At 56.8% G+C, this 23,849-nt stretch overlaps 1 protein-coding gene across 2 annotated transcripts in view; it reads right to left on the reverse strand.

Moving 5' to 3' along the window:
- Positions 1-7,969: 7,969 nt before the first annotated feature.
- Positions 7,970-23,849, reverse strand: part of COL6A2 (collagen type VI alpha 2 chain) — a 20,349-nt gene continuing 4,469 nt past the window's right edge. Inside the window, exons 6-27 of one of the 2 annotated variants that reach the window (XM_008055543.2) lie at positions 23,727-23,771; positions 23,406-23,432; positions 23,166-23,192; positions 23,027-23,071; positions 22,622-22,675; positions 22,264-22,326; positions 21,682-21,744; positions 21,234-21,323; positions 20,510-20,572; positions 19,885-19,947; positions 19,578-19,640; positions 19,095-19,157; positions 18,517-18,567; positions 18,072-18,107; positions 17,672-17,734; positions 17,172-17,234; positions 16,997-17,032; positions 16,401-16,446; positions 16,094-16,246; positions 15,514-15,966; positions 15,261-15,299; positions 7,970-8,644 (exon numbers count right to left, since the gene is read on the reverse strand). In XM_008055543.2, the coding sequence (XP_008053734.1) occupies positions 8,046-8,644; positions 15,261-15,299; positions 15,514-15,966; positions 16,094-16,246; positions 16,401-16,446; positions 16,997-17,032; positions 17,172-17,234; positions 17,672-17,734; positions 18,072-18,107; positions 18,517-18,567; positions 19,095-19,157; positions 19,578-19,640; positions 19,885-19,947; positions 20,510-20,572; positions 21,234-21,323; positions 21,682-21,744; positions 22,264-22,326; positions 22,622-22,675; positions 23,027-23,071; positions 23,166-23,192; positions 23,406-23,432; positions 23,727-23,771 (2,205 nt within the window). In that variant the 3' untranslated portion in view covers positions 7,970-8,045. Of the gene's footprint in view, positions 8,645-11,210; positions 11,531-15,260; positions 15,300-15,513; positions 15,967-16,093; positions 16,247-16,400; positions 16,447-16,996; positions 17,033-17,171; positions 17,235-17,671; positions 17,735-18,071; positions 18,108-18,516; positions 18,568-19,094; positions 19,158-19,577; positions 19,641-19,884; positions 19,948-20,509; positions 20,573-21,233; positions 21,324-21,681; positions 21,745-22,263; positions 22,327-22,621; positions 22,676-23,026; positions 23,072-23,165; positions 23,193-23,405; positions 23,433-23,726; positions 23,772-23,849 lie in introns of those variants that run through there. The other variant, XM_008055544.2, reaches the window with a different exon arrangement.

A 23,849-nucleotide genomic window follows, 5' to 3' on the forward strand; every position in this document is an offset into this window, starting at 1 on the left:
ACCTGAGAGGCCTTGCCAGTTCTACAGCCCCTGCAGCCCCTCCTGAGAGTGGGGGTGAGGCCATGACCTCAGGTCCCATGAGGCCTAGAGGATAGGGCAGGCAGTGGAGCCTGTCCCAGAATAAAGGTGCTGGCAGGATGGGTGTCCTCGTTGGTCCCATGTGACCTCCAGTAAAGTCTCACCACACTTGCATTGTGTACTTGTGGTTTTGGGGGCAGGGTTGAGGGCTAAACCAGGGCTCTCGGGCAGGGACAGGCCCTGTGGTCAGTGGGCTGTGGGAGGAATGAGGTCACAGTGTGGTCACAGTCTCCAGCACCAAAAACCACAGATTCGTGGGCACTGCCTGGAAGTTTTGGGGCCTGAACCGGTTCACAGGTGCTTTGAGGGTTTCAGTGTAGTTCACGGGAGCGCCATGGCCATTAATCACCAAAAAGGGGCTCCCCAAAAAGGGGCTCCCTGGGACAGAAACCCTGGAGGCAGTGTAAGGACTTTTGATGCCAGAATGAGCCCTTCACTGTAGGGAAATGCCCAGAGCAGCTCGTAGGCAGGTTTAGACAGTCTCCTGGGACTGTCCATCCTTCACCTCATCCATTCCGACACCTTCACAGGGGCTCCTCCCTCCTCAGCTACCCTGCTGTGGCAGCCTCCTGCCTTCAGGGAAGTTCTCCACTAAAAGGTAATTTTAAAAAATCACTGTACCCCCAAATCACTTCCTATGGACTATTACATGTAAAAAGTAAAATGTATGAGTGTACTTATTAGACAACAGTGTAGGACATTAAAAGAAAACAATATGGGGAGTACTGCCTTCTTAAGCCAGGCAGAAAACCCAGCTATCTTATAGAAAAGCTTTCACTATTTGAAATTTAAAACACTCATTTCTGGAAAAAGACATCATCACCCGAGGTAAATTACAAGGTAACTACTGGAAGAAAATAATGCCTAACATGTCTAGTGGGCAGAGTCACTGTTGCATGATAGCGAAAGCCCCTGCATATCAAAGCATGTGCACCAAGGAGAGAGCTGCCCAGCCTGCCCCTGTGGGACTAGGCAACTTGTGCATGGCAGTGGCAGGTGCCCCAACCCATAGGGCCACAGCCTGGGGTTTCCAGTGGAGGGTGGGGAAGTGATGGGGGGAGGTGTGAATGGGTTCTGGAGCATCTGCTCACCCAGGAAGGGACACTGGGAGCTGATGGGGAGGCCTCTGACCCACATTTGGACAGTGTCTTATTCATAGGAATAGCTCGTGTGTGTGCACATGTGTAAGCCTGTGAACATGCATACACACTCATGTGTGCATCTCTACATATGTATGCATGCACAATGCTTGTGTGCACCTGTGGTGCGTGTGTGTGTGTTTGTGTGTGTGTGTGAACAGCAGTTAGCTCTGAGCAGCAGGTGGGTTCTGGGGGATGTGGGTTCTAGTTCCATGTACCTTCATCTTGTATCCTCCAGTATGTTTTGACTTTGTAGCAAACAAACGCTTGAGCATTACTTTATAACACACACACACACACACACACACACACACACACACACACACACACTCAAGGGGCTTCCCTTGACCCTGCTGCATAAGCAGGGTGCTGGGGAAGCTCAGGACCCAGATGTTGGGACCCTCTCATTGTCTAGTCAGGTAATGAGGAAATGATATACCAGTTGCCACTGAACCCAGCCACAAGTGCCAACCTGATCCAGGATGCCCAGCCTACTGGGTCCTGCCCCCACCTGGGCATGTGCCTTGGTCCTCCAGATCAGCCACAGTGTTCTTGCATTATGGCTGGGGCTGGGACTCAGGGAGGTCACGTGGATCTGGAACCTGGCCCCCGGGTGTTCCGGGCTTGGTTGCCCCATAAGGCTTCCTGCTGTCTCCACCTTCTTCACTGGTGCCCCATGCTGGCCCCAGGTCCCTGGGGGCTGGGACTGTCTTCATACTTTGGGAAAGTTGAGGGCCACAGGGGACTGATAACCTCACCTGCAGATCCTTCCAAAGGGCTCGCTTAGGGACAGACCCAGCATGTTTGAGGTGGGAGGTTCCAACAGAAGGACAGGGGGTCTGCGAGGGACCCATTGGGCTGCTCACCAACTGTCTGTGCAGCAGGTTCCTGCCAGGGTCCCTGACCAAGTGGTCCTGTGTCCTCCCATTCATGACCCAGGGGTCCTCTGTTTGACCCAGGGGTCCTCTGTTTGACCCAGGGGTCCCGTGGCCCTGCTGCCTCTGAGGGGCATTATCTTGTGTGTCTCCCAGGGAATGTGTGGCTTGCTAGAGTCTGAGAGCTCAGAGGTTAAGGGGTGTGGCTGCTGTGCCCCCCTCACCTGCACAGCCCCCACAGGCTGCGACCAGTAGTACCACAGGCCCTTGTGGGGATGGGACCACCTGTTTGTGCATGTGCAGCCCCTGAGTTCCCCACCTGCTCTGCTGCTGCCTTGTGCTTCCTCACACCCGAGCAGGTGTGCCCACCCCAGTCCTTGCCTGTGTGCCCATCAAAGGCAGGACCCCAGCCCACCAGCTCAGCCTCCACACTAAGGCCCTCCCTACCCCAGGGACGTGGCCCTGTGCTTGGGAAGCTCTTGGCCTTGGTGGTCTGATCTTGGTGGGTGGTCTTGAAGCCCAGCGTGGGTCTCCAGGCACCATGGCCAGTCCTGGGTCCTAGTGGGGTTTTGAGGGGGCAAATTGAACCCCTTCTCAGACTTGAGGGCTCCTGGAGAGGAGTTGGAGACTGCAATCTGGAGGGAGCCCAGGGCCTACTGGGCTGGTGCAGAAACTGCCCCCAGAGCTGGGTTCAAAGCCCTCTATTCCCCAAAAGTTTGGGGACCTGGACAGATACCATACCTGGACAGATGCCATTGCTGACAGTTACATCCCCCTCCCTGGAAGTTAGCCCTGGTTGGTGGGGGGGGGCTGGTGAGAGTGGGTGGGCTTCTGAGGGAGGAAGGGGTGATGGCTTCTGCAGCTCTGGTGGGGCAGGTGGCTGCAGGGACCTCTGTGGTGAGCAGTGCATGCAGCCACCGCCCCACCCCCCTGCCATTGCTTCACACTCAGGACCTGGGTGACCATGTGACCTCTCCAGGGGTGGACCTGAGGGAGAGGCCAGGAGGCAGGGCAACAGAGAACCAAGGCCAAAGTATGCTGATGATGGGTGGCAATGCTCAGCTGGGGACAGCAACATGTGTGAGGTTGCCAGTGACTGGCTATCTCTGAGAAAGGTTCTTCATGCCTGGCAGCTGCTGGGCAGCCTCCCCAATGCCCTGCCCTGGATTGGCTATGAGGGGCAGGGACCCCCAGCTCTCATCCTACCTATCCCTGCCCCTGAGCCACTGGAGTCACCCACTTGGCTGCTGTCCAACATGACCTCCTCTCTGGAATTTTCCATTGGGGGCGCCATCCTGTGTCAGGGGGCTGCAGGAGCAGACACAGAGCAGAGAGCTCTGAGCCGGGGCTTGGAGCTCCTGAGTTCAGGTCACTGTTGTAGGTGACTTGGGGAGACTGGTGGAGCAGGCAGTATATGTATCCCTGATGGGCCAAGGGTCCCTTCATCTCCCCTTCCTCCTTAGCCATGAAATGGAGGGAGAGGGAGCCTCCACCACACCACAAGTTTTGGAGTATCTGTGTTGGTGGCATGGCTAGGCTGAGTAGTCCTTCCTTGTGAGCACAGTGGTATGTGACCCCCATATGCAGACAACCTTGTGGGTCAGGTAGGAATGGCTGTCACTCAGACTCACCTTGATAGGTGGTCCTGGGAGTACCCTATCTGGCTATGATCCCCTATCTGTTGTGCGGATTAGGAGGGGTTGGGATGGTGCCTGGGGAGGGGGTGCAGTAACCTCTAGCTTCCAGACCCTTGTCTATCATCTTCAGAGCCCCTAGGCTCCACCCCTGGCATTGGATTGCTGACTTTTCCCGGTGTCCCTCAGCTCAGTAGCTGTGTGGTACTGAGGGTGTGAGGTCTGGGGTATCTGTGTGGATTTGTCTGGAAGATTCCTGACCATAGGCTGCAGGGCCCAGGGCTCTGCCCAGACAGGAGGGAAGCCTGACTATAGCAGTGTGTACACCGTCAAAGATACCCGGGAGGAATGTGCTAGTTCAGAGGCTTGGCGCTTGGCAGATGGGCTGCAGGCCTACGTAGGGGGATGTGATTTCACTGGTTCAGAGCTTTGGGGGGAGCATGTTCCTCCAGCTGTGTCCAGCATGGGGAAGGAACTGTGTTTATTGGGTAGCATGGGGGCACAAGTAGGGTCAACTGGGCCGCAGGTGCCCTCATTCCAAGCCCAAAGGGAGTTTCGGGTCCCAGGGCAGGACTCAGATGTGCTGTGCCCTGGAGGGGCTATCTCTGGGGACCTAGGGAAGAGCACCAGAGTGTTTGGAGGCAGCCTTGATGAGCCACTGATTTAAGGCCCAGTTTCCTTCCTGAGTTCTGATTCCCTATGAAGGTAGAGGAGGCCCATCCCTAGCCCTGCTCTCCATCCTGGCTCCTTACCCAGCTCCCACTGGTCATGTTTCCAACCATCTAACTCGCAAATGAGGAGGGGACCTATGAGATGTGGCAGGGACTGTTGAAGGTTCAAATGAAAAAGTTTTTTCCAGCACATTCCTAAGAGAGTATGTGGGAAGGAGTGGTTGGACGGGGTCATTTTTTGTAAAGAGATAATGGATGTGATGGTTCCAAAAGGAGTGGGGTATTTGCTGTCCCCACCTCTCTGAGGAGAACCGAGTTTCAGAGGGATGAACAGCCCAAGAGAGCCTGGAAATGCTCCTGCATAAGCCTTTTTCTGGCCACAGACAGACTTTTTCCTTGCTCAGTGCTGTGCAGGGTGGGAGACACGCCCACAGCCACGCCATAAAGGCCTGATGTCACCTTAGTGAGGGGACATTAGTGAGGAGATATCTTAGGGGAAATGTTAAAGAAATATTGGGATGGGGATGTTGGGGCATTGGTGGGAGGTTGTTGGGAGGGACATCGGTGTGAGCAATATTAATAAGGAATGCTGGTCTAGGGTCATTGTTGTGGGGACCCTCATTAGGGGATGTTGTTGTGGGGATGTTGGCATGGTGACCTTGGGGTGGGGATGTTGGTGTGGGGACATTGGTGAGAGGACATGAGTGAGGAGACGATGGTGTGGTGTGAAGACTGGTGAGGGGGATGTTGATGGGGAACGTTTGTGTGGGGATGTTGGTGAAGGGATGTTGAAATGGGGACTTTGGTGTTGGGAAGTTGATGTGAAGACTTAGGGGACATTGGTGAGGGAACATTGATGTGGGGATGTCGTGGGGACCTTGGTGTTGAGACATTGGTGTAGTGACGATGTGGGAACATCGGTGAGAGGACATTGATGAGGAGATGTTGGTGTGTTGTGAAGACTGGTGAGGGGGATGTTAGTGTGGGGACATTGGTATGGGAATGTTTGTGTGGGGATGTTGAAATGGGGACGTTGGTGTTGGGATGTTGATGTGAGGACTTTAGTTTGGGGACATTGGTGAGGGAACATTGGTGTAGGGATATTGTTGTGAGAACCTTTGTGCTGAGATATTGGTGGAGTGATGATGTGGGGACGTGGATGTGGGGACACTGGTGTGGGGATGTTGGTGTGAAGACCTTTGTGTGGGGATGCTGGTGAGAGGACATGGGTAAAGAGAAGTTGGTGTGAGGATATTGGTATGGAAACTGGTGTGAGGACATGGTGTAAGGACATTGGTGTGGGGACACTGATGTGGGGATATGGTATGAGAATGTTGGTGGGGGAGTGTTTAAAGGTTGTTGTTGAGAGGACAGTGGTTCCTCGATGTGGGTGGGGTGACTAGTTGATGGCATTTTGGTGGAGGCCTGTTTGGAGTACACATTGGTATAGGTTTCTTGGTGTGGATACTTGGTGTAGGGCATACTGGCGAGGGACAGTTTGGGGATGTTGGTGTGAAACAATGGTGTGGGATCATGGGTGAGGGGATGTTGGTAGGGGGACATTGGAGTTGGTGAAGGGATGGTGAGGTGGGGAATGTTATTTGAGGACTTTGGTGTGGGGACAGTGGTTATATGACATTGCTGAGGGAATGTTCATGGGGAGGTATTGGTAAGGAGACATTGGTAAGGGGGCATTTGTGTAGAGATGTTGGTGTGTGATTGTTGGTGAAGGGCTGTTGGTGAGATGATACTATAGGTGACAATGAGTGGAGCCCACAAGTGTCTGAATTCTCTTGCAATGGGACTGATGTCCCTGGCCTGCCAGGGTCAGAGCCTGCACCTGCAGGGGATGGCATCACAGAGAGATGTCCCTTCAGAAGGCTCCTATGGGTGAAGGGAGGCCTGCTGTCTCCCTCTACCTGCCCTGTCTGGGATGTTCATGAGCTCAGGGATGTTGGTGTGAGGATGTTGGGGACAATGGTTAGGAGACGTTGGTGTGGTGTGAAGACTGGTAGGGGGATATTGGTGTAGGGACATTGGTATGGGGATGTTGAGAGGTCTGAGGTCTGAGGCTCAGGCTGCAGGGGCCGAGGGCAGCAGGGGAGCCTCTTCCTATCTCTTGCTGGCATTTTGCAGGGTTCTTTGTGGGGAGGGGGAAAAGGGGCAGAGAAAGAAAAATAATTGAATCCTCTCCTTGAACTGTAGACTGTGTAGTCAGATGACAGAGCGGTGGAAGTATGAAAAAATGACCCAGTCATCCCAAAAGGGACAAACAAGGTGTCAGAGTGTTATGGGATGAACGGTGTGCCTCCAAATCCACATGTTGACTCCTAACCTCAGTACCTCAGAATGTGACCTTATTTGGACAAAGGATTCTTGCAGATGTAATTAGTTAAGATGAGATCATGCCTGAGCAGGGTGAGCCTAATCCAATGTGACTACTGTCTTTATAAAAAGAATTTGGACACAGGAAGTATGTGCTGTGGAGACTGAATGATGCTGCCACAAGCCAAGGAATTACCAGACACTAGAGAGAGACCTGGAACAGTTCCTTTCCTAGCTCCTGGAGGGAACATAGCCAGCCCACACCTTGATCTCGGATTTCGCCTCCAGAGCTGAGACATGCATTCCATTGTCTAGGCTGCCATCTGTGGTGGTTGGCTGTGGTGGTGGAGCCCACTCCTACACAGCAAGGGCAGTGGTTCAATGTAGTGGTTTTGGGGGTGCACCTGAAAGACCTGGGAGCAAGAAGTCACTGAGATTGTCACACACACACACACACACACATCCACACACCAATCTGTCATTTATCATCTACCAATTAGCTGTCCATCCACAGAATATCTTCACACAAACCATTAAACATTAAACTTTTCGAAAGCACTTTGACCTTGGTAGTTCATTGACCAAGTGGCATAATTTTCAGCCCAAAGCCCAATTCAGTGGATTCCATGGCCAAGGCTGTCTAAGGCTGATTACACATGAAATGGGTGTGGGTGGCCAGTGCCAAGGCCATACTTGACCCTTGGAGGGGAGGGCTGGGCTGGGGTGGGGGATCCTGCTGGGCATGCGCATGGTTCCTGGGTCTTCCCCGGGGTGGAAGGGGCCGTAAAGGCGAGATCCATTGGAGGAGGGTATTCCTCCTGGGCACAGACTGGAGTAGACAAGCAGGAGGCAGTTTAAAGCCTTTATTGGATGTGAGGCATGTGTGACAAAGGGACCCTTAGGGCCTGCTCTCAGGAGCTCAGGGGTAGGCAAGTGAGCGGTAGGGCCTAGGGGGAACTGGTGGGCTGGCAGGAGCTTTCAGAAGTGGCCATGGGACTGCAGCACGAGCCTGGGTTAGGGCCGGCAGAGTCTGGAGTGGGGGCCGCCTGGGAGTGTGGGCATTGAGAATCGGGGGCTGGCGGGGCAGGATGGAGGAGGGACAATGGCGTTGGGGTGTCAGGGCTGGGGGGGTGCAGGGACCCAGCGGGTGGAGCGAGAGGTGGGTAGAGCCTCGGGGTGCGCAGTGCCCCTATCCAAGCTTCCCTCAGAATGTGCCCACCCCACCCGCGGATGCAGGGATCCCGAGTTGCAGGGCGGTGGGCACCGGGAGGGTCTGGTTAGCACCATGAACGCGGGCCGGCGGACCCCGCGGGCAGGGAGGCACTAGCAGATCCACCGGATGAACCTGTCAAAGAAGCCGGGCTGTGCCAGGCTGTCGTAGTCCTTCTCGCGGAAGATGGCAGCACGGTCGCCTAGACTGAGCGCGGTGAGCATATCCATGTCCACGTCACCACCCACGGCCACCACAGTAGGCACCACGTTCTGCTTGCGCATAGAGTGCACTGCCTCGTCCAGGCTGGCGTTGCCCGTGACGCCGTCGGTGAGGAACACGAAGGACAGCTCAGCGTGCCGCCGGGCCCCGCCACGTGCACCACGCACGATGGCGTTGATGGCGCGCACGATGCCCGGGCCCACGTGCGAGAAGGAGTTAAGATAGCGTGCGTCCTCTAGAGCCTCATGGATGACGGTGAGGTTGGCGCTCAGCGGGAACGCCACCTGCTGCTCATTGGGGCCGCCGTACTGCAGTAGCGCCACACGCGCGTTCAGCGGGTCGTCGTCCCGGCGCGCAAGCGTCAGTCGCCGCGATACCTCCTCCACGAAGCGCCGGGCCTTGTGGAAGTTCTGCTCGCCCAGTCGCTCCGAGCCGTCCAGCAGGAACACGATATCTACGGGCCGCTGTGTGCACTGCGCCACGTACAGCTCTGCGGGGAACACGCGACGGCACGGGCTGGGCGCGGAGGGGCCAGGCCGGGTCCTGGGGCAGAGGCCACGCCCCCTTCAGCCTGTCTTGTTGTGCCCCCTCTGGGCCCACCCCCTTTGACTGCGCCCTACCCACCCACTCTGATCCTGCCCCCACCCTGCCCCCTCCAGCCTCACCCACCCAACCCTCACCTACTTGCAGCCCACCTCCTGAGCCCCCAACGGACTGCTAGGCTTTGAGGGGCTTCACCTAATGTCGCTGTGGGCAGGATTGTCCCCCGGGCCGCCCTGGGTATGGTCTTTGCACGGGCATCCACCAAAGCAGCCCGGAAGTGTGGCCCTGAGCCACGCAGTCTTCCAGCAGCGACCCCTCTCCCAAATTCCCAACTTCCCAGTCACTGCTAAGCAATATCTTGGCCCAATAACGTACTGCTCACAGAAAGATGACCATCTGTGTAGGGGAACAAAGGACCCCAGGAGGACCCTAGCCCTGACAGACCCAGCTCAACCTCTGATTCAGCCGATCTCAGAGCTGCCCCAAGAGCCTCTGGAGCTAGTTGGGCCACATCCCTCCTGGAAAGACTAGGAGTCAGTGTCCCCTCTTTCTGGCCACAGCAGTGGGTACAGGGCGGCCAGACCTCTATGGCAGCCCAGGTGGGCCCGACCTTGAGACTCCCTGCTACCAAAGGGACCCCTGCACCCCTGGGTCACCAGCCCTGGACATGCCGAGCAGTGGGGGTAAGGCTATAGCTGGGGTAGGCGCCAGGCCACCCCCACACACATGGACATCAAGTGGGGCCAGAGATCACAGGCTGAGCCTCCAACCCTCCACAGGCATGGACACATAGCTCCTGGGATGGGGATAGGAGGGACAGGGCTGATTCCTCCAAGGGCAGTCACTTCCCAGGTACACCAACCACCGGGATCGCCGACCCCTGGGATCTTTTCAGAGTGGGGTTCCAAACCTAGGCACGAAAAACTCCAACCTGCAGCCTGGTTTCAGGGGCCCTGCAGGTGCTGGCTTTGACCCACAGGCAAATCCAACCTCCACAAGCAGCGAGTACACCCACTCCTCTGTGAATACTGCTGGCGATCACTTGGGATGGTCTAAGGTATGCAGATAGCATTGGATCCCCTTCCCACAGCCAGTGAGGCTGGCAGACAGGATTCTTTTCTCATGAGCTTGTTAATGAGGTAGCTTATTTTGTGCAAACCAAGAGCAGCTTCTGCTGTAAGGTCCGCACCCCTAGATCCTGCTTAAAGCATCTAGAATGTTCTCAGGCACCTCAGAGCTTCCTAAGTTCCCACAGAACTAATAAACATTGTCACTGTTGTTTCCACAAACCCTGAGATAGACATGCCGTGGGACAACTGTCTTGAGAGAAAGTCTTCCTCACTGCTTCAACATCCCAGGGCCCGGAGGAGACAGGGAGGCTGAGGGGTCGGGGTTGTTCATGGGCTTTGTGGTCCCCCTCCTGTGGAGTTCCTTTCTCTTGCTGCTGGCTCATATGGCTTGAGGTCCAGCCTAGTCCACTCTGTGCAGAGACCCCACTCCCAAGAAATGGTCATACCCTGAGCACAAGGGACACCTAGATGGGAGCAAGGGCAGAAGCCAAGCTGAGGATGAGGGCTCCTTGGATACTGAGTACCCAGGCCTAGGCTTGCCTTGGGACAGCACTTTTCCATAGGTCACCCTGTCATTCCCCCAAGTGGAAGACTGCCCACATTGGGGCCTGGGGCTGCCCAGAACACTGACAGTAGAGCCTGATGTATGCTCCCCTAACTGTGCTTTCAGTTACCTAGAGACTGGGTAAGGATGAGACACCTAGGACCATTGGCAAGTGGCTTTGGTGGCTTGTCCCCATGAGCATGACTCAGTTCAGATGCATTGTGGTGCCAGGACTGACAGCCTCTTCTCCACTCCCTGCCCCAGGACTCTTCCCTCTGCCCAACCGGTCTCCTCACAGCACCGGGTAGGCTGTGAACACCCAGAGCCACCAGGCACAGGTCAGTGCCCATGCCCCAGCCAGACTGCTGTGGTCTCTGGGGGGCCTGTTTCTGAGGCTGAACCAGAACTGAGCCGGGAGACATTCTCAAGTTCCTGGGCTGTGTTCCTCTCTCACCCCATCCCCAAATGCAGAGCTGGATTAGAACTGAATAAAGGCCCTCAAAGATGCCCACGCCTACTCCTAGATCCTGGTAGGTGACCTCACATAGCAAAGAAGGACTCTGAGACAGGATGAGGTTAGGGATCTTGAGATGTGATCAGCCGAGACTTGGGGTAGGCCTTAAACTCAACGACAGGTGTCCTTATAAAAAGAGGAAAGGACACAAAAGCACCAAGAAGAGGCTACGTGAAGATGGAGGCAGATCCTGGGTGATGTGGCCACAAGCCAAGGAATGCGGTGGCCGCCAGGAGTTGCAAGAGGCCAGAGGGACCCATCCCGGGCCTTTGGAGGGACACAACCCTCTGACTCCTTGGTTCTGGCCTCTGGCCTCCACAGAAAGTAAATTCCTGTTGCCTTTGGCCCCTAGTTTGTTGTGGGCAGCCCTAGGAGAGGGGTTGTTCCCAACTGCTGGGCAGCCATAGGCTTAGCAGAGCGCCAGCGCAGTCTCTGGGTCACCCACGATGTCCCTGTGCACCAGCTTGAAGGTGTCAATGAACAGCTCCATCCAGTCCTGCCGCTCCACCCCAGTGGCGAACTTGGCCCGCTCTGCTGTGTAGACCAGCACGGCCACCAGCTGGGAGTAGGCAGCCGGGTCCTGCGTGAACTCCGTGGCGTTTAGCAACTGTTGGATCAGGGGGATGGTCCTGGGGAAGGTGGCGTCCGGCCCCTCTTCCGTGCGGAGGAAGGTGACCGGGGGCTCGCCGCCAGGCCGTGGTCCATCTGCAAGGGAGCGTCCAGAGAAGACTTTAAGGGCCTGGGGCACGTGTGGCAGGCCTCCAGCCCCTCCTCGGGTGTCTCTCTCAGAGGAGACCAGAGTTAGGACTGGGCCGGAAGGGTGGTGAGTCAGCAAGCAGATGCAGAAGGCAGCGTCTCAGGCTCATCAGGAGACACAGGGGGATGGTGGAGGAATTGGGGAAATGGCAGAAAGCAACATTGCCAAGGCGACTGGGGTGCGACGGTATATTAGGGGGCATCACAGACCAGAGAAAACCTCTTGGTACAAAGCAGCTTGTCCAAACCTGCGCTGAGAGACACGACCAAACTCCAGCAGGGCCTCCAGTGTCTTTAGGCTGTGACCCCGGGAAGACCCCAGCCCCCTTACCATGCCCACCTGAGAAAGCTGGCACTAACCAACCCCTTCTCTGCCCATTTAGATGTGTATCTTCTACCATCAAGAATGGTCTTCTCAAGGATCTGAGAAAGTTCTCTGAAACGCAAACAGCCAGGAAGATCTCTCTCTGGCTTCCAGTGCCAGCAGAGTGCAAGAGCTGACCTTGGTGATCCTCTCTCTACTCACTCGCTCCACTCTCTCTGGTCATGAAGACTTGATTTTGTTTTTTTTTTTGTTTTTTGTTTTTGAGTTGGAGTCTCACTCTGTCGCCCAGACTGGAGTGCAGTGGCCGCTCCTGGCCACCGCAGCCTCGACCTGCTGGGCTCTGACGATCCTTCCACCTCAGCCTTCCAAGTAGCTGGAATTACAAGCATGCGCTACCTTGCCTGGCTGATTTTTTGATTTACTGTAGAGATGAGGTCTCGCTGCCCAGGTGGGTCTCGAACCCACGGGCTCAGGCAATCCACTCACCTCAGCCTCCCAAAGGCGCAGGATTACAGGCTGAGCCACCGAGCCCGGCTGTCATGAAGACTTGAAATGTTCCTGTCTCCTTCAGGTAAACACCAGTGAGCAAACCCAGACACCTGGTGGTAGGGACCAGCCCGTCAGAGCCCTGAGCAGATCCAGCCTCTGAGATGTCTCCTGCTTTCTTTGTCACCTGTGGAGCTTAGGTTACATGGCACCTCTCCCTATTACAGCTGCTATCCTGGAATAAAACCCGCCTTAATGGCCTTGAGCCTGTATCTAGCTTGTTTTTCTGATACTCTCGGTCTCCACACCACTGAGGCCATCACTGGACTGGTACAAGCCTCAGAGAGGTTGGGTTTCTGAGTAGACAGGGATATCTAACATAGAAGATCAGGGCCAGGCTGCAGCTAGTAGCATTCACCCAGTGTCCGAGGTGCCCAAGGATGCATGGCCAGGGCACATTGGTAGACACGTGTCTTGATGCTATGTCTGCCTTGTCTCCTCTAGCCAGTGTCCAATTCACTTTGAAACCTCGAATAGCTTTAAAGGAGGATGAGCTTTGAGAGTTTAGTGGAAGGGTGGTGGGGGCTCTGGGGTGGGGAGCTCTCCAGGGGCTGCATCATTCACTGTTGGGTCCTGAAGTCTTCAACGGAAGCCAGTGTTGCAATAGCCCCCATTACCTCCCTGCCTGCCTTCACCATGACCCTCTGGCAGTCTGTGTGATCCTCCCCCAGTGAGGGGCAATCTGCTTGACCCAGGTCACCATCTTTTTTTGTTTTTTTGAGACGGGGTCTCACTTTGTTGTCCAAGCCTGGCCTCAAGTGATTCTTCTGCCTTGGCCTCCCAAAGTGGTGAGGCTACAGGTGTGAGCCACCATATCTGTCCCCAGGTCACCATCTTAGGAGAAGCCACCATCCTGGAACCACTGCAGGACCCTATGAGGCCAGCATCCCAATACCAGAAGCAGACAAGGACATCACAAGAACAGAAGACTGCAGACCGCTCATGAACATAGATGCAAAAGTTCTCACAAAATATTAGCAAATCAGATATCACAATGTATAAAAATAATTGCACACCACAGCCCCATGGGATTCACTGCAGGGATGCAAGGCTGGTTTGACATTCAAAATCAATTAGTGTAAGGTAGCTCACCACATCAACAGGTTAAAGAAGAAAAGTCACATGACACATCAACAGATGTAGAACAAGGATTTGACAAAATCTACCACCTACTCATGATAAAAACCAAGAGTGGAGGAGAACGTCCTCAACCTGATAAAGTCTATGAAGCACCTCCGTGAACATTACCCTTAATGGGAGAAACACAAAGCTTCTTCACCATGATTAAGACCAAGACCAAGACCAAGACCAAGACCAAGAGCAAGATGGAAATGCCAGCTGCTGCTGGCCAAGGGGTCGTTGATGGCCCAGCTGACCCCATGCTGATGTATCCATATTACCACCAGACCATGGTGGACCCTGGAGAGGACTCCAGCACCTTGGGAGGCAGGGTCACAGCACCCTGCATCGTGCGGCCAGATGCTGCCTACCCGGGGAAGGGCGCCTGCTCACCTGGGGGCCATACAGGGCTCAGGAGGAGCTGGGGTGAGGGGCCTACAGCTGGTGGCGTCTTCATGCAGCCCCAGCTCCTGCCCTGGGCAGAGACAAGGCAAGTACTTTCAGGCAGCATCACGGGTTTCTAGGTGGCTCTGAGCACCCTGTGGCCATCCCCAGCCAACCTGGGGCTAAGAGCAAGACACGGCTTTGTCTTTGGGAGCCTGTCCTTGGGAAAGGTCCCTGCCAGAGTGTGTTTGGGGACCCCAACCCAAATTCAAACATCTCTCTCCCTTGGCATCACAGGGCCTGTGAATGTGCCTGGGGCCTACCCTGTCCAATGAGGACCTCTCTGCACAGCACCTGGGCACACATCCTGCCCTTGTGTGTTCTGGGGATGTGGTGACTTCCCACGGTAAGCCCCATACAGAGTGCCGATCCCAAGGTGTCCTGATCACAGTCCTCGGGTTGGACCCTCCACCCCATCTCCATGGCATTCCCATCTCCTAGATCCTACTCCAGGGTTCCAAACTCAACATTCCTGGGAAGAAACAGGGCTGGCTGTCAATGCCCTTGGCTCCCAACGCCCAATCATCTCCTCTGGGTCTAGGCAGTGGTGACCATGGGAGTGGTGACCATGGAAGCAGCAGCCATGGTGTATCAGAGCATGAACAGTCCCCTTACCCAGCCCCAGTGGAACCTCTCTGGTGCACCCCTAGCTCCAGCCCCACAGCCACATGGATCACAGATACAGCTAAATCAGGAGACACAGGCTGCCATGAGCAAGCTGCCCCACTCCTAGGAATGGCAGTTGTGGCAGCTCTGAGGCTGACAGAGCTGGAGGCAAGCAATGGTTGGCCACCACATGGGTGTTGGTGTACTTGCCTCCCGGGTGGTTCTAAACCAGTCATTTTATTTCCTGAATCCAGGGCTTCCTCCCAAGTAGTGAATGCACAGTTGGCTGTGGGAGATGCAGCCCATCTGTCCCTCCCAGGTGGTGTGGAGATCGCAAAGCCCATGGACTGGCTTTCAAGACCAGTGGCCATAAGTTAAGCACCATGTGAGGCTGGTAGTGCCCCCCACCCCAAGGTGCCAGGTGGGAGGGACTCAAGATGCTATCCACATGCCCCTGGGAGGTGCCCTTCCCCAGGGCCCTCCTTAGCTGTGCCAGGGTCCTGGGGACATCTAAGGAGCGGCCTTCACAGTGGCATGGCCTTGAGGTCCCCACATAGCCAATCTACCCAGCCCTGGCCCCTGGGGAGGAAGGACGCTGCTGGCTCTGCTAGACTGGGGACTTGGGGGTGCCCACATTACCTGTTTGGCAGGGGAGGTCTGGGCACACGATCTGAGGGTCTAAAAAAGAGAAAAGGCCAGGGCCATGGTCAGTTCCTGCTACCTGCTGACCTGACTCTGCCCACCCCAAAATGCCCCCTCCCTGTCTGAGATACCTCAGACAAGGGGCCCTGGGCTCACTGGTTGGTGGCAGGAGGGTGCACTGCTCCTGGGCCTGTATGCCCGCACCCCGAGCCCTTCTGGCAACCTGCCTACACAGCTCCCCACAGCTCACCCGGGCAGAGGACATCCTCCATGTCATCGATGAACTTCTCAGCCACCAGGTCGGAAAAGAGTGTCATGTTGCGCACTTGCTGTGGCTTGTCGCAGGCGATGGAGTAGAGATTCTCGCTCTCATGCTTCTCGTGGAACATGTCACCGATGCCGATGGCTGTCACTGTGACATCACGGTCACACAGTGCCCGCAGATTGAGGTCATCATCACGTGGGTCATGGCGCCCATCTGTGATGACCACAGCAAACACACGGGTCTTCTGACGCCGGCTCTCCTTGATAAGCCGATCATAGGCAAACTTGAGGGCGGAAGGTGTCCAGGTGCCACCCGCGATCCACTCCAGGTTCTTGACAGCCTCTTTGAAGCTGGACAGGGAGTTGATGCGCTCATCGTCCAACTGGATGGCCTCGAAGGTGCCTTCGTGGCTGTACTGCACCACGCCAACACGTGTCCCTGCAAGTCACAAAGTGTGAGGGTCCTTAGGGTGCCCCAGCCAGGCTACAACACTCCATCAGGAATGAGTCTGGACTTCTGTGCGTCCTGCCCACCTGGACAGGCCTCTCACTGCACCCACACTGACCTGTCTCTGACTTGGGGTCCTTGGCGATGGCCCCTAGCCTGTTGACTACGTTGATGACGAAGTTCTTCTCCAGGGTGAAGTTGGTGTAGCCTATGCTCTCAGAGCTGTCGATGACGAAGACCACATCCAGAGCACCACAGCGTTTCTCGCAGTCTGTGGGGTGGCAGTCAGTGGGTAGGAGCTGGGAGCTGGAGACCCCATACCCCAGAGCCCAGTGTGTGGCGCAGACTCAGTGATGACCTGCCCTGCTGCACCCCTGCCCCTCTATGAGTGCTGCATGGGCCTGACCCCATGAGTGGCGACTCACCGCAGCAGCCACAGGTCTCCCTCACATAGGTCATGACGTCACATTCCTGCAACACACATGTCAACCCAAGGTGCAGATCCCTCATGGGGCCCAAGACCAGCCACCTGATGGAGTTTTATCCCCACTGATCTTGCCCTCTGACCTCTTTCTGCCACCTTTGCTCTCTGACCTCTCCCTGCCAACCTTGTCCTCTCCCTGCTGACTTTGCTCTGTGAACTCTCCCTGCTGGTCCTGCCTTCTGGCCTCTCCCTGCTGCTTTGTTCTCTGACCTTTCCTTGCTGACTTTGCTCCATGACCTCCCTGCTGACCTTGCCCTCTGACCTCCCCTGCCGACTTTGTTCTCTGACCTCTCCCTGCTGATCTTACTGTGACCTTCCCTGCTGACCTTGCCCTCTGACCTCTCCCTGCCAACCTTGTTTTCTGACCTCTCCCTGTTGACTTTGCTCTGTGACCTCCCCTGATGACCTTCCCAGCTGACCTTGCCCTCCAACCCCTCTGCCGACCCTCCCCTTCCCTTGCTGCTCTTGGTTTCTGAGTTTTAGGAGGGTGGAGATGTTTCAGACAGGGATGCTGGTTCCACCCCAAGTAACACCTACCGTGAGGCCAGGGTCTCCAGGGGGACCAGGATCACCCTGGGGGAGGAAGGATTATGGTGAGATGAAAGGATTGTCAGCGTCCACCACCCACTTCCCCAAGGCTAAGAGGCCTGGGTGTGTGCTGGCCTGCCTGTCTTGTACTGAAGTCGGGTCACAGGGCCCGGCCTCTGCCTACCTCAGGTCCTGGGACTCCTCTTGGCCCCCGAGGGCCTGGCTCACCAGGGGGACCAGGATCTGCCTGAAAAGAAATAAGGGCAGGTAGGCCTCAATGACTACTCTATGTGGCCCCATGCTCCCTCACCCATGTGCCACTGTTAGAACCTGGCCTGGGAACAGTGGGGCCAGTAGAGGCACAGGGACAACCAGGGATGGTGGCTGAACAGCATCCTTGACCCACAGCTGGTCCATCCACCCTTACATACTTACTCACCTCCCCACCCCAACCTGCACCCACCCATCATCCTCCCACCTACTCTCCCATCTACCCACCTGCCCAGCCCTTCTCAAGCGCCTGTCCATCTAACATCCATCTGTCTATCACAGTCCATCCTTTATCTTGTACTGGGGGGTGCTCAGGGCAGGGCCAGGCCACCTGGCTCCCTGCCATGCACATGCCCCATCTCCAGGACCCTCTCTGCCCCCTACCCCCACTCCCAGGCTTTGGACACAACTCACAGGTTCTCCCTTCTCTCCTTTGCTCCCGGGTCCTCCTTTCATGCCAAAGTCTCCTCGGCCTCCCTGTGACCCAGGACAAGCATTAGTCCAAGGCAGGCCACCTCTCTCTCCCCTCCAAGACCCTCTACAGCCTTCCAGGGGCATGGGTGAGATTCTGATCAGGAAATACATGTCTGGGGACTCAGGGTCTGCTAAATGGAAACGTTTACATGGTTTCCAGGCAAATCTCGACTTGTGGGTTGGGGGGCCTCCACCCAGAGCTCAGCAGAGGTTGTGTGATCCAGCCTTGGGGAACAGGGACCAGCCTGTGATGGCTTCCTGGCCACAGCAGGGGGGCAGTAGACCCCCCCAACCTGAGTGGGAGCAGAAAAGGGCCTGAACATGACAGGGCCCCACATACCTCAGGGCCACGTGGGCCAGGTTCGCCTTTCTCTCCCTGTGAAGCAAACAAAGGTCAAGGTGACTTGGCCTTGGAGCCCAGCATTCTGGCCTTGGAAGCCAGCAGTTTTCTGTACCCAAGATCCTTTCCTTGGGATGGTCTTGGTTGTCAGAACTCATATAGAGCTCGTGTACAGTTTGGCAGGGACCATACTGTGTTCTGGCTGCACCCTGCTCCTGTCAGTGGGCTGGGCCGAGATGCTGTCCTTGCTGCGTCTCCTGGTGCCTGGCTGGATGTGCCTTTATCAGGTGACTCTGCGCCATCCTCACCCCCACCGCAGTCCCCCAGGAGGGGCCTCATACCTTCTTGGGCAGAGGGGGCCTCGAGGGAGTTACTAGCAGCCTCTAGGACCCTCCTGATAATGTCTTCCCTGCTCCCATAACTCCCATCCCACGCCATGACTCACGGGAGCTCCTCGGGGTCCTGGGTAGCTGAATCCAGGCCTGCCGGGGTCTCCCTGGAGGAGGAGGCTAAGTCAGTAGGTGTAAACTGGGGGTGGGGTGGGCTATACCCAACAAGGCTGAGGGGGGTCTTGGAGTGGATGTGAGGGAAAGGTGCTGCCTGGGGTAGGCTGTGAGCAGGGAGGGCCTCAGGGTCAGCCCAGCCCTGATCCCCTCTGGGTAGGGCTTCATATCTTGAGAGGCCCAGAAGCCACTCACATGTAGAGAGGATGATGCTTAGACCATATTGTGCCTTTGTGGCTAGTCACCCCCAGAGCCCCACTGTGGGAGGATGCGCAACCCCACACCTGAGGGTCTGTTGAAGGAGGGGGGTGAGGAGGACATCTGTTCCCTGCCATGTCCTCCCAGGAGGCCGGGTCCACTCCCAGCCTCACTCTATAGCCTCAAACAGCAGGCTTAGGCCCAGCCTGAGGCCCATGGGAGGTAGCAGGGTCCCCAGCTTGCACCCCCACCCTTTCTCTTGGCTGCTTCTGTGGGCAGCCGCCCTGCACTCATCCATCCTGCTGGGTGGGGAGGTGAGTACCTTGGGGCCTGGCTGTCCTGAGTCTCCACGGGGTCCAGCATCACCAGGGTCTCCCCGAGATCCCTGAGGACAGGAAAGAAATCGGAGAGTTGGCACTGATGGGGACCGACCCATGCCCAGCATTGTCTGGCATGCCCAGCCCAGCTCTGACCATCAGACTACATTGCCCTCGTGCTGCCCGTGGGGGCTAGGGACTCCGCATCTGGAGGGCCTGAGTGACCCAGTTCCTCCTCTTCACAGGCCTCTTACCTCCTCCACATCCTCACCTGGGTCCTTCAGGGCACCGGGGCTGGGGTAGAGGTGATATATGGAGGGGGACAAGTCCTGGCTTCCAACCCCAGTCCCTCTGCCTGAGTTAGCCATGGAGACAGTGGCCATCACCAGCCTGTCCGACCCACAGACAGGGAACCCATGTGGTGCCATGGGGTGGGTGGATCATGAGGTGGGAGGATACGGGGCCCTGAACCACGTCCTGCCACTGACCTGGTTTCCGGGCTCCCCAGGAGACCCCTGGGGACCTCTGGGTCCAGGAAGGCCTCGGTCTCCCTGGAAAGAAAGAGATGAGATTGGGGTCCTTTTGACTGGTGGTAGCACCTCGGAGATCCCACTTCAATCCTGTGGACATCATAGGATCTAGTTTTGAGGTCTGCATGGGCCCCTGTGGCCCTCCAGGAGGCCCTGGCTCTGTCCTGACCCCCCAGGCCTGGAGGGGCTTGCTGGATAGAGGAGGGGCACAGGCAGGGGAGGGACAGGCTGGGTCCTGGGTGCCCCCACCACCCCTTCCACATACCTTGGCTCCTTTGTTACCGACTTCTCCAGCCAGGCCACGAGATCCTTCAGGGCCAGGGTCCCCCTGTGGAAAGAGAGGCCCAATTTGGTCTCATCCAAGAGGTGGGTGTGACTGGAGGTGTGTAGGGTGAGGGTTGGGTTGTGAGTGACGTGGTACAGCCCCTTCTCACAACCTGTGGCTGAGGCTCCACTCACCCCGCCTCATAGTCCCACAGAGGTCACTTCCAGAGTGGGTAGAGACCTGCCCACCTCTGTGAGAAGAAAGCCCCTCACCCCTGTCTTGTGGGAAGCTGGTGGCAGTGGGTTTTGCCACAGGCCCCTCTAGCACCATCTTTGAGGGCTGCGACAGCCACCAGGCCTCTGTGTTTGTCATGGGTTAGGCAGTGCACAGCCTGCACAGCTGTCATAGCATGCATGAGATGAACTGGAGTGGGGAGTCTCCCCATCTGCCCCCCACTTTCTCAGACTGTGCAGGAATCTCCCCTTGGGTGTGAGACCTGGAGCTGCTGTTGTTCCAGCTGAACTAAGGCTAAATTGTCCTGGTGGAAAAACAGTGCAATCCCAGTGCAGACGCAGACACAGTGGTGGCTCCACCCACCCCATGGCCCGTCCATACAATGACCCACCTTCTCCCCCTTGGGGCCGTCGTTGCCTGAGCTGCCTTTGGTTCCAGGGTCTCCCCTGCGTCCCTGCAAAGAATAGGCATGTTGTTGTGTGGGGGCTGCTCCCACAGCCCTTGGAAACCCCTGGAAGGAGGGGGGCTGTGCCATCCACTCGGGGGCATGATGCTCTGTCCTCCCCAGGAGGACTCTAGCTTTGGGGTCTGGGGACCGCAGTCCTAGGCTCCTTCTGGAAGCCTCAACCTGCACCCCTGGGCTCTGCTCCAAGCCCTTGTCCTCTGCTGGTTCAGTTTTCCTCAGCCCAGGATTTAGGAAGGATGGGTCCTGGTCCGGTCGTGAGTTCAGATGGGTCCTGCTTTAGGTGATGTGATGGGCCTGTGGTCACTTCTGTTACTTCCAGGCCAGGCCTCGTCTTGGGACCATGTCCCCTTGGAGCATCACCCCTGAGATGGCCTGTCACCTTGCAGAAGCATGCTGGGGCAGTGGTGGTGGACTTAGGACTCTGTGGGATCCATATATGTGCCTCACCCTTAGCTCTTGGGGCATTCTGTAAGAACCACTTCAGAGTGCAGGGTCTGGCTGCACCCGGTCAACACAGGGTCCCACCTGTAACCCCACCTGCCACTCATCAATGGCCCTTCCTTGAACTGCAATGGGGATACTGATGTGGTGGCTGTGCAGGCTGAAGGGGCTCTGGATTCCCAGGTTTGTAGGGCTAGCATGAACTCACAGGTTCGCCTTTAGGTCCGCGGGGCCCAGGCCCGCCCTTGGCGCCTTTCACACCGGGAGTTCCTGGGGCTCCGTTGTTGCCTTGATAACCCTGAAAAGAGAGAAAACATTGGAGGTGGCCACAGGGACCTGACATGGGGCCACAGGAAATGGCTATGCCCAGTCGACTATGCAGTGTAGCCCCCACTGCCTGCCAGGAGGGCTGCCTCGGCGCAAGGGGGTGCCTGCCATGTCCCCTCATGCTCAGGAGAAGCTTGTGAGGTGTCTAGTCAGAGAAGTTGGCTGCAGGCTCAGGGCACCTAGCGCATCCTTCCCATCCCTTCCCATGTTCTGCAGCCCAGCAAGGCACTTCTGGTGAGAGCATAGACCGGCAGTCAGCATGGCAGTCCATCCTCTGTGTGGGTAGTGAGCATGGCTGGGCTTGGGTAGATGACAGTGTAGGAGCTCACCTTGCTTCCTTTAGCCCCACTCTCTCCTGGGGGTCCTCTTCGTCCTGGGCGGCCAGGATCCCCCTGGAAGGGTTTGCAGAAATCAACCTCATGTCTCTAGTCAGGATGCCCAGCAGTGGGCAGGCTCGGCAAGCAGCTAATAGAACCTCAGTGCCAGCCTGGAGCCCAGCTGCTGTGGGGTGAGATCTCTGTGCATCTGCACAGGGAACTCAGTCAGACTCTGACTTGTGGTCTGGCGGGGCAGGCAGGAAGTGTGCAGTCCCAGGTCTGAGCACCAGGCTCCCAGGGGAAGGCCCTCGGGGCTCCTGGGCAGTCAGGGACAACATGACCCTGCAAGTGGCCTGAGAGGACAGAGCCCAGCAGCACAAGGATCTTCCCACAAAAAACCTGGCTGAGTGGGGCTCCCCATGACTGCAACTGGGAGGAGCGTGGGTTGTTGCTGATGCCCATTTGGGCTGCTGTGAAGCCAATAAGCAGAGCGTTAACCACAAGTTGGCAAGGCCTGGGCAGGAGAATCCCAGGTCCTCTGGAAAGGGGTGATCAAGCCTGCCCTGCAAGCCCACACCTGGGTCAACTACCTACCTTGGAACCCTGGTCTCCTCGCTCCCCTGGGCTTCCTGCATCTCCCGGGTAACCATCAGGGCCCTGAGAAAGAGGGATGAGAGGTGAGCCCAGCACACATGGAGTAGCTCTGGGTGTCCCCAATACTGGGGCTGGCAGGTAACCCAGAAGCATTTGTGGGTGTTCCATTCTGTGAACCTGACTACAGCTGATCCTGGGGCCAAGGTCAGGGACAGGCATGGAGGGGCTGGGCTGCAGGGAGAACCTGGCTTTAGTGATGCCCAAGTTCTGTGGCAGCAGCAGCCCGCCTACCCACCAGGCCTGGCACCTTAGAGCCCAAGAGCCGAAGTCTAAATGAAGAACACAAGGCCACACTTACCCGATCTCCGGGGTCTCCCTTGCAGCCAGGAGGCCCGATGCGTCCCAGCTTGCCCTGGAAGAGAAGCAGGGGTGGAAGAGGCATCAGGGTGGGAGACTCTGGGGTTGGCATGTGCAGTGGCCAAGGCACGGTCCAGGCCACTTCTGCAGTGTAGCTGTGGTGCTCTTGTTCAGCAGACGAGTGAGCATGTGATTCCCCAGATGTCATGGCGCCATCTCCGGAGGTAGTATGATTCTCTGGGAAATGACTGGGCACGAGAGCATAGAGTGCTCTATATCATGTGTGTTTGCATGTGTGCACATGTGTATATAAAACCACCAAGTCAGGTGAGATCTGGGGGCCTTGCTGGGCAGGTGGGATGTCCCCGTGAGACCAGGCCCAGTGACATGCCCGGCCCCACTCTACCTTCTGTCCATCGGTCCCGTTCTTGCCAGCCAGACCAGGAGCTCCCTGGAGAAAGAAGGAAAAGGGGAGCCCATGAAGCTCAATTCCTGTGCCCTCTGAGCAGCAGAACGGTGGGACTTCACCAGGCCAGCCCACCTACCTTGCGACCATCGGCTCCAAATTCACCCTGTGCAGGAGGAAAGCAAGGTCATTAGTACAGTGCCTCTCAGCACCATGGACATCCTGTTTCTGGGCCACAAGCATGGCCCTCGGGCCAAGTTTGCAGCCTGAGGGGCCCCCAGGACCCCTAAAGTCACCACCAAGAAAAGCCCAGGCCTGTGCCTCCAGAGTGATCAATGGGCTTCAGTGGATGCTGCTGTCTGTTCAGGAGGAGACTCACCTTCTCTCCTTTGAAGCCAGGAACACCCTGGGGACAGAAGAAAACAGCAGGGAATTAGACAAGCCCTGCTGGGACACAACAGGCAGGGCCCGTGGTGTCTCTGGCAACCGGGATTCTAAAGAGTCTGTGGAGGAGGCTGGGCCAGGGGTCAGGCTGACACTGGGTTTTGGAATGACCTTCCAGCAATCAAGGTGCTTTTCTTCCTTGGTGACAGGGCAGGGGCAGGTGGGCTGGAGGCAGAGGCAGGGATGGGGGGAGCTCACCCCAGACAATGCTGGGGCCATGAGGCTGAGCCCAGCCCTCTGGCTGAGGGCAACTCACCTTGGGTCCTGGGAATCCGATGGGGCCTTCAATGCCTGGATCTCCCTATGGAATAACAAAGAGCCCCCTTGTGAGCCAGTCCTGGGCTTGGGGCTGTGGCTGTGGGTGGGCGGGTGGGGTGAG

Source organism: Carlito syrichta, unplaced genomic scaffold (assembly GCF_000164805.1).
Source record: "Carlito syrichta isolate Samal-C Ts95f unplaced genomic scaffold, Tarsius_syrichta-2.0.1 Scaffold301878, whole genome shotgun sequence".
Lineage (NCBI taxonomy): Eukaryota > Metazoa > Chordata > Mammalia > Primates > Tarsiidae > Carlito > Carlito syrichta.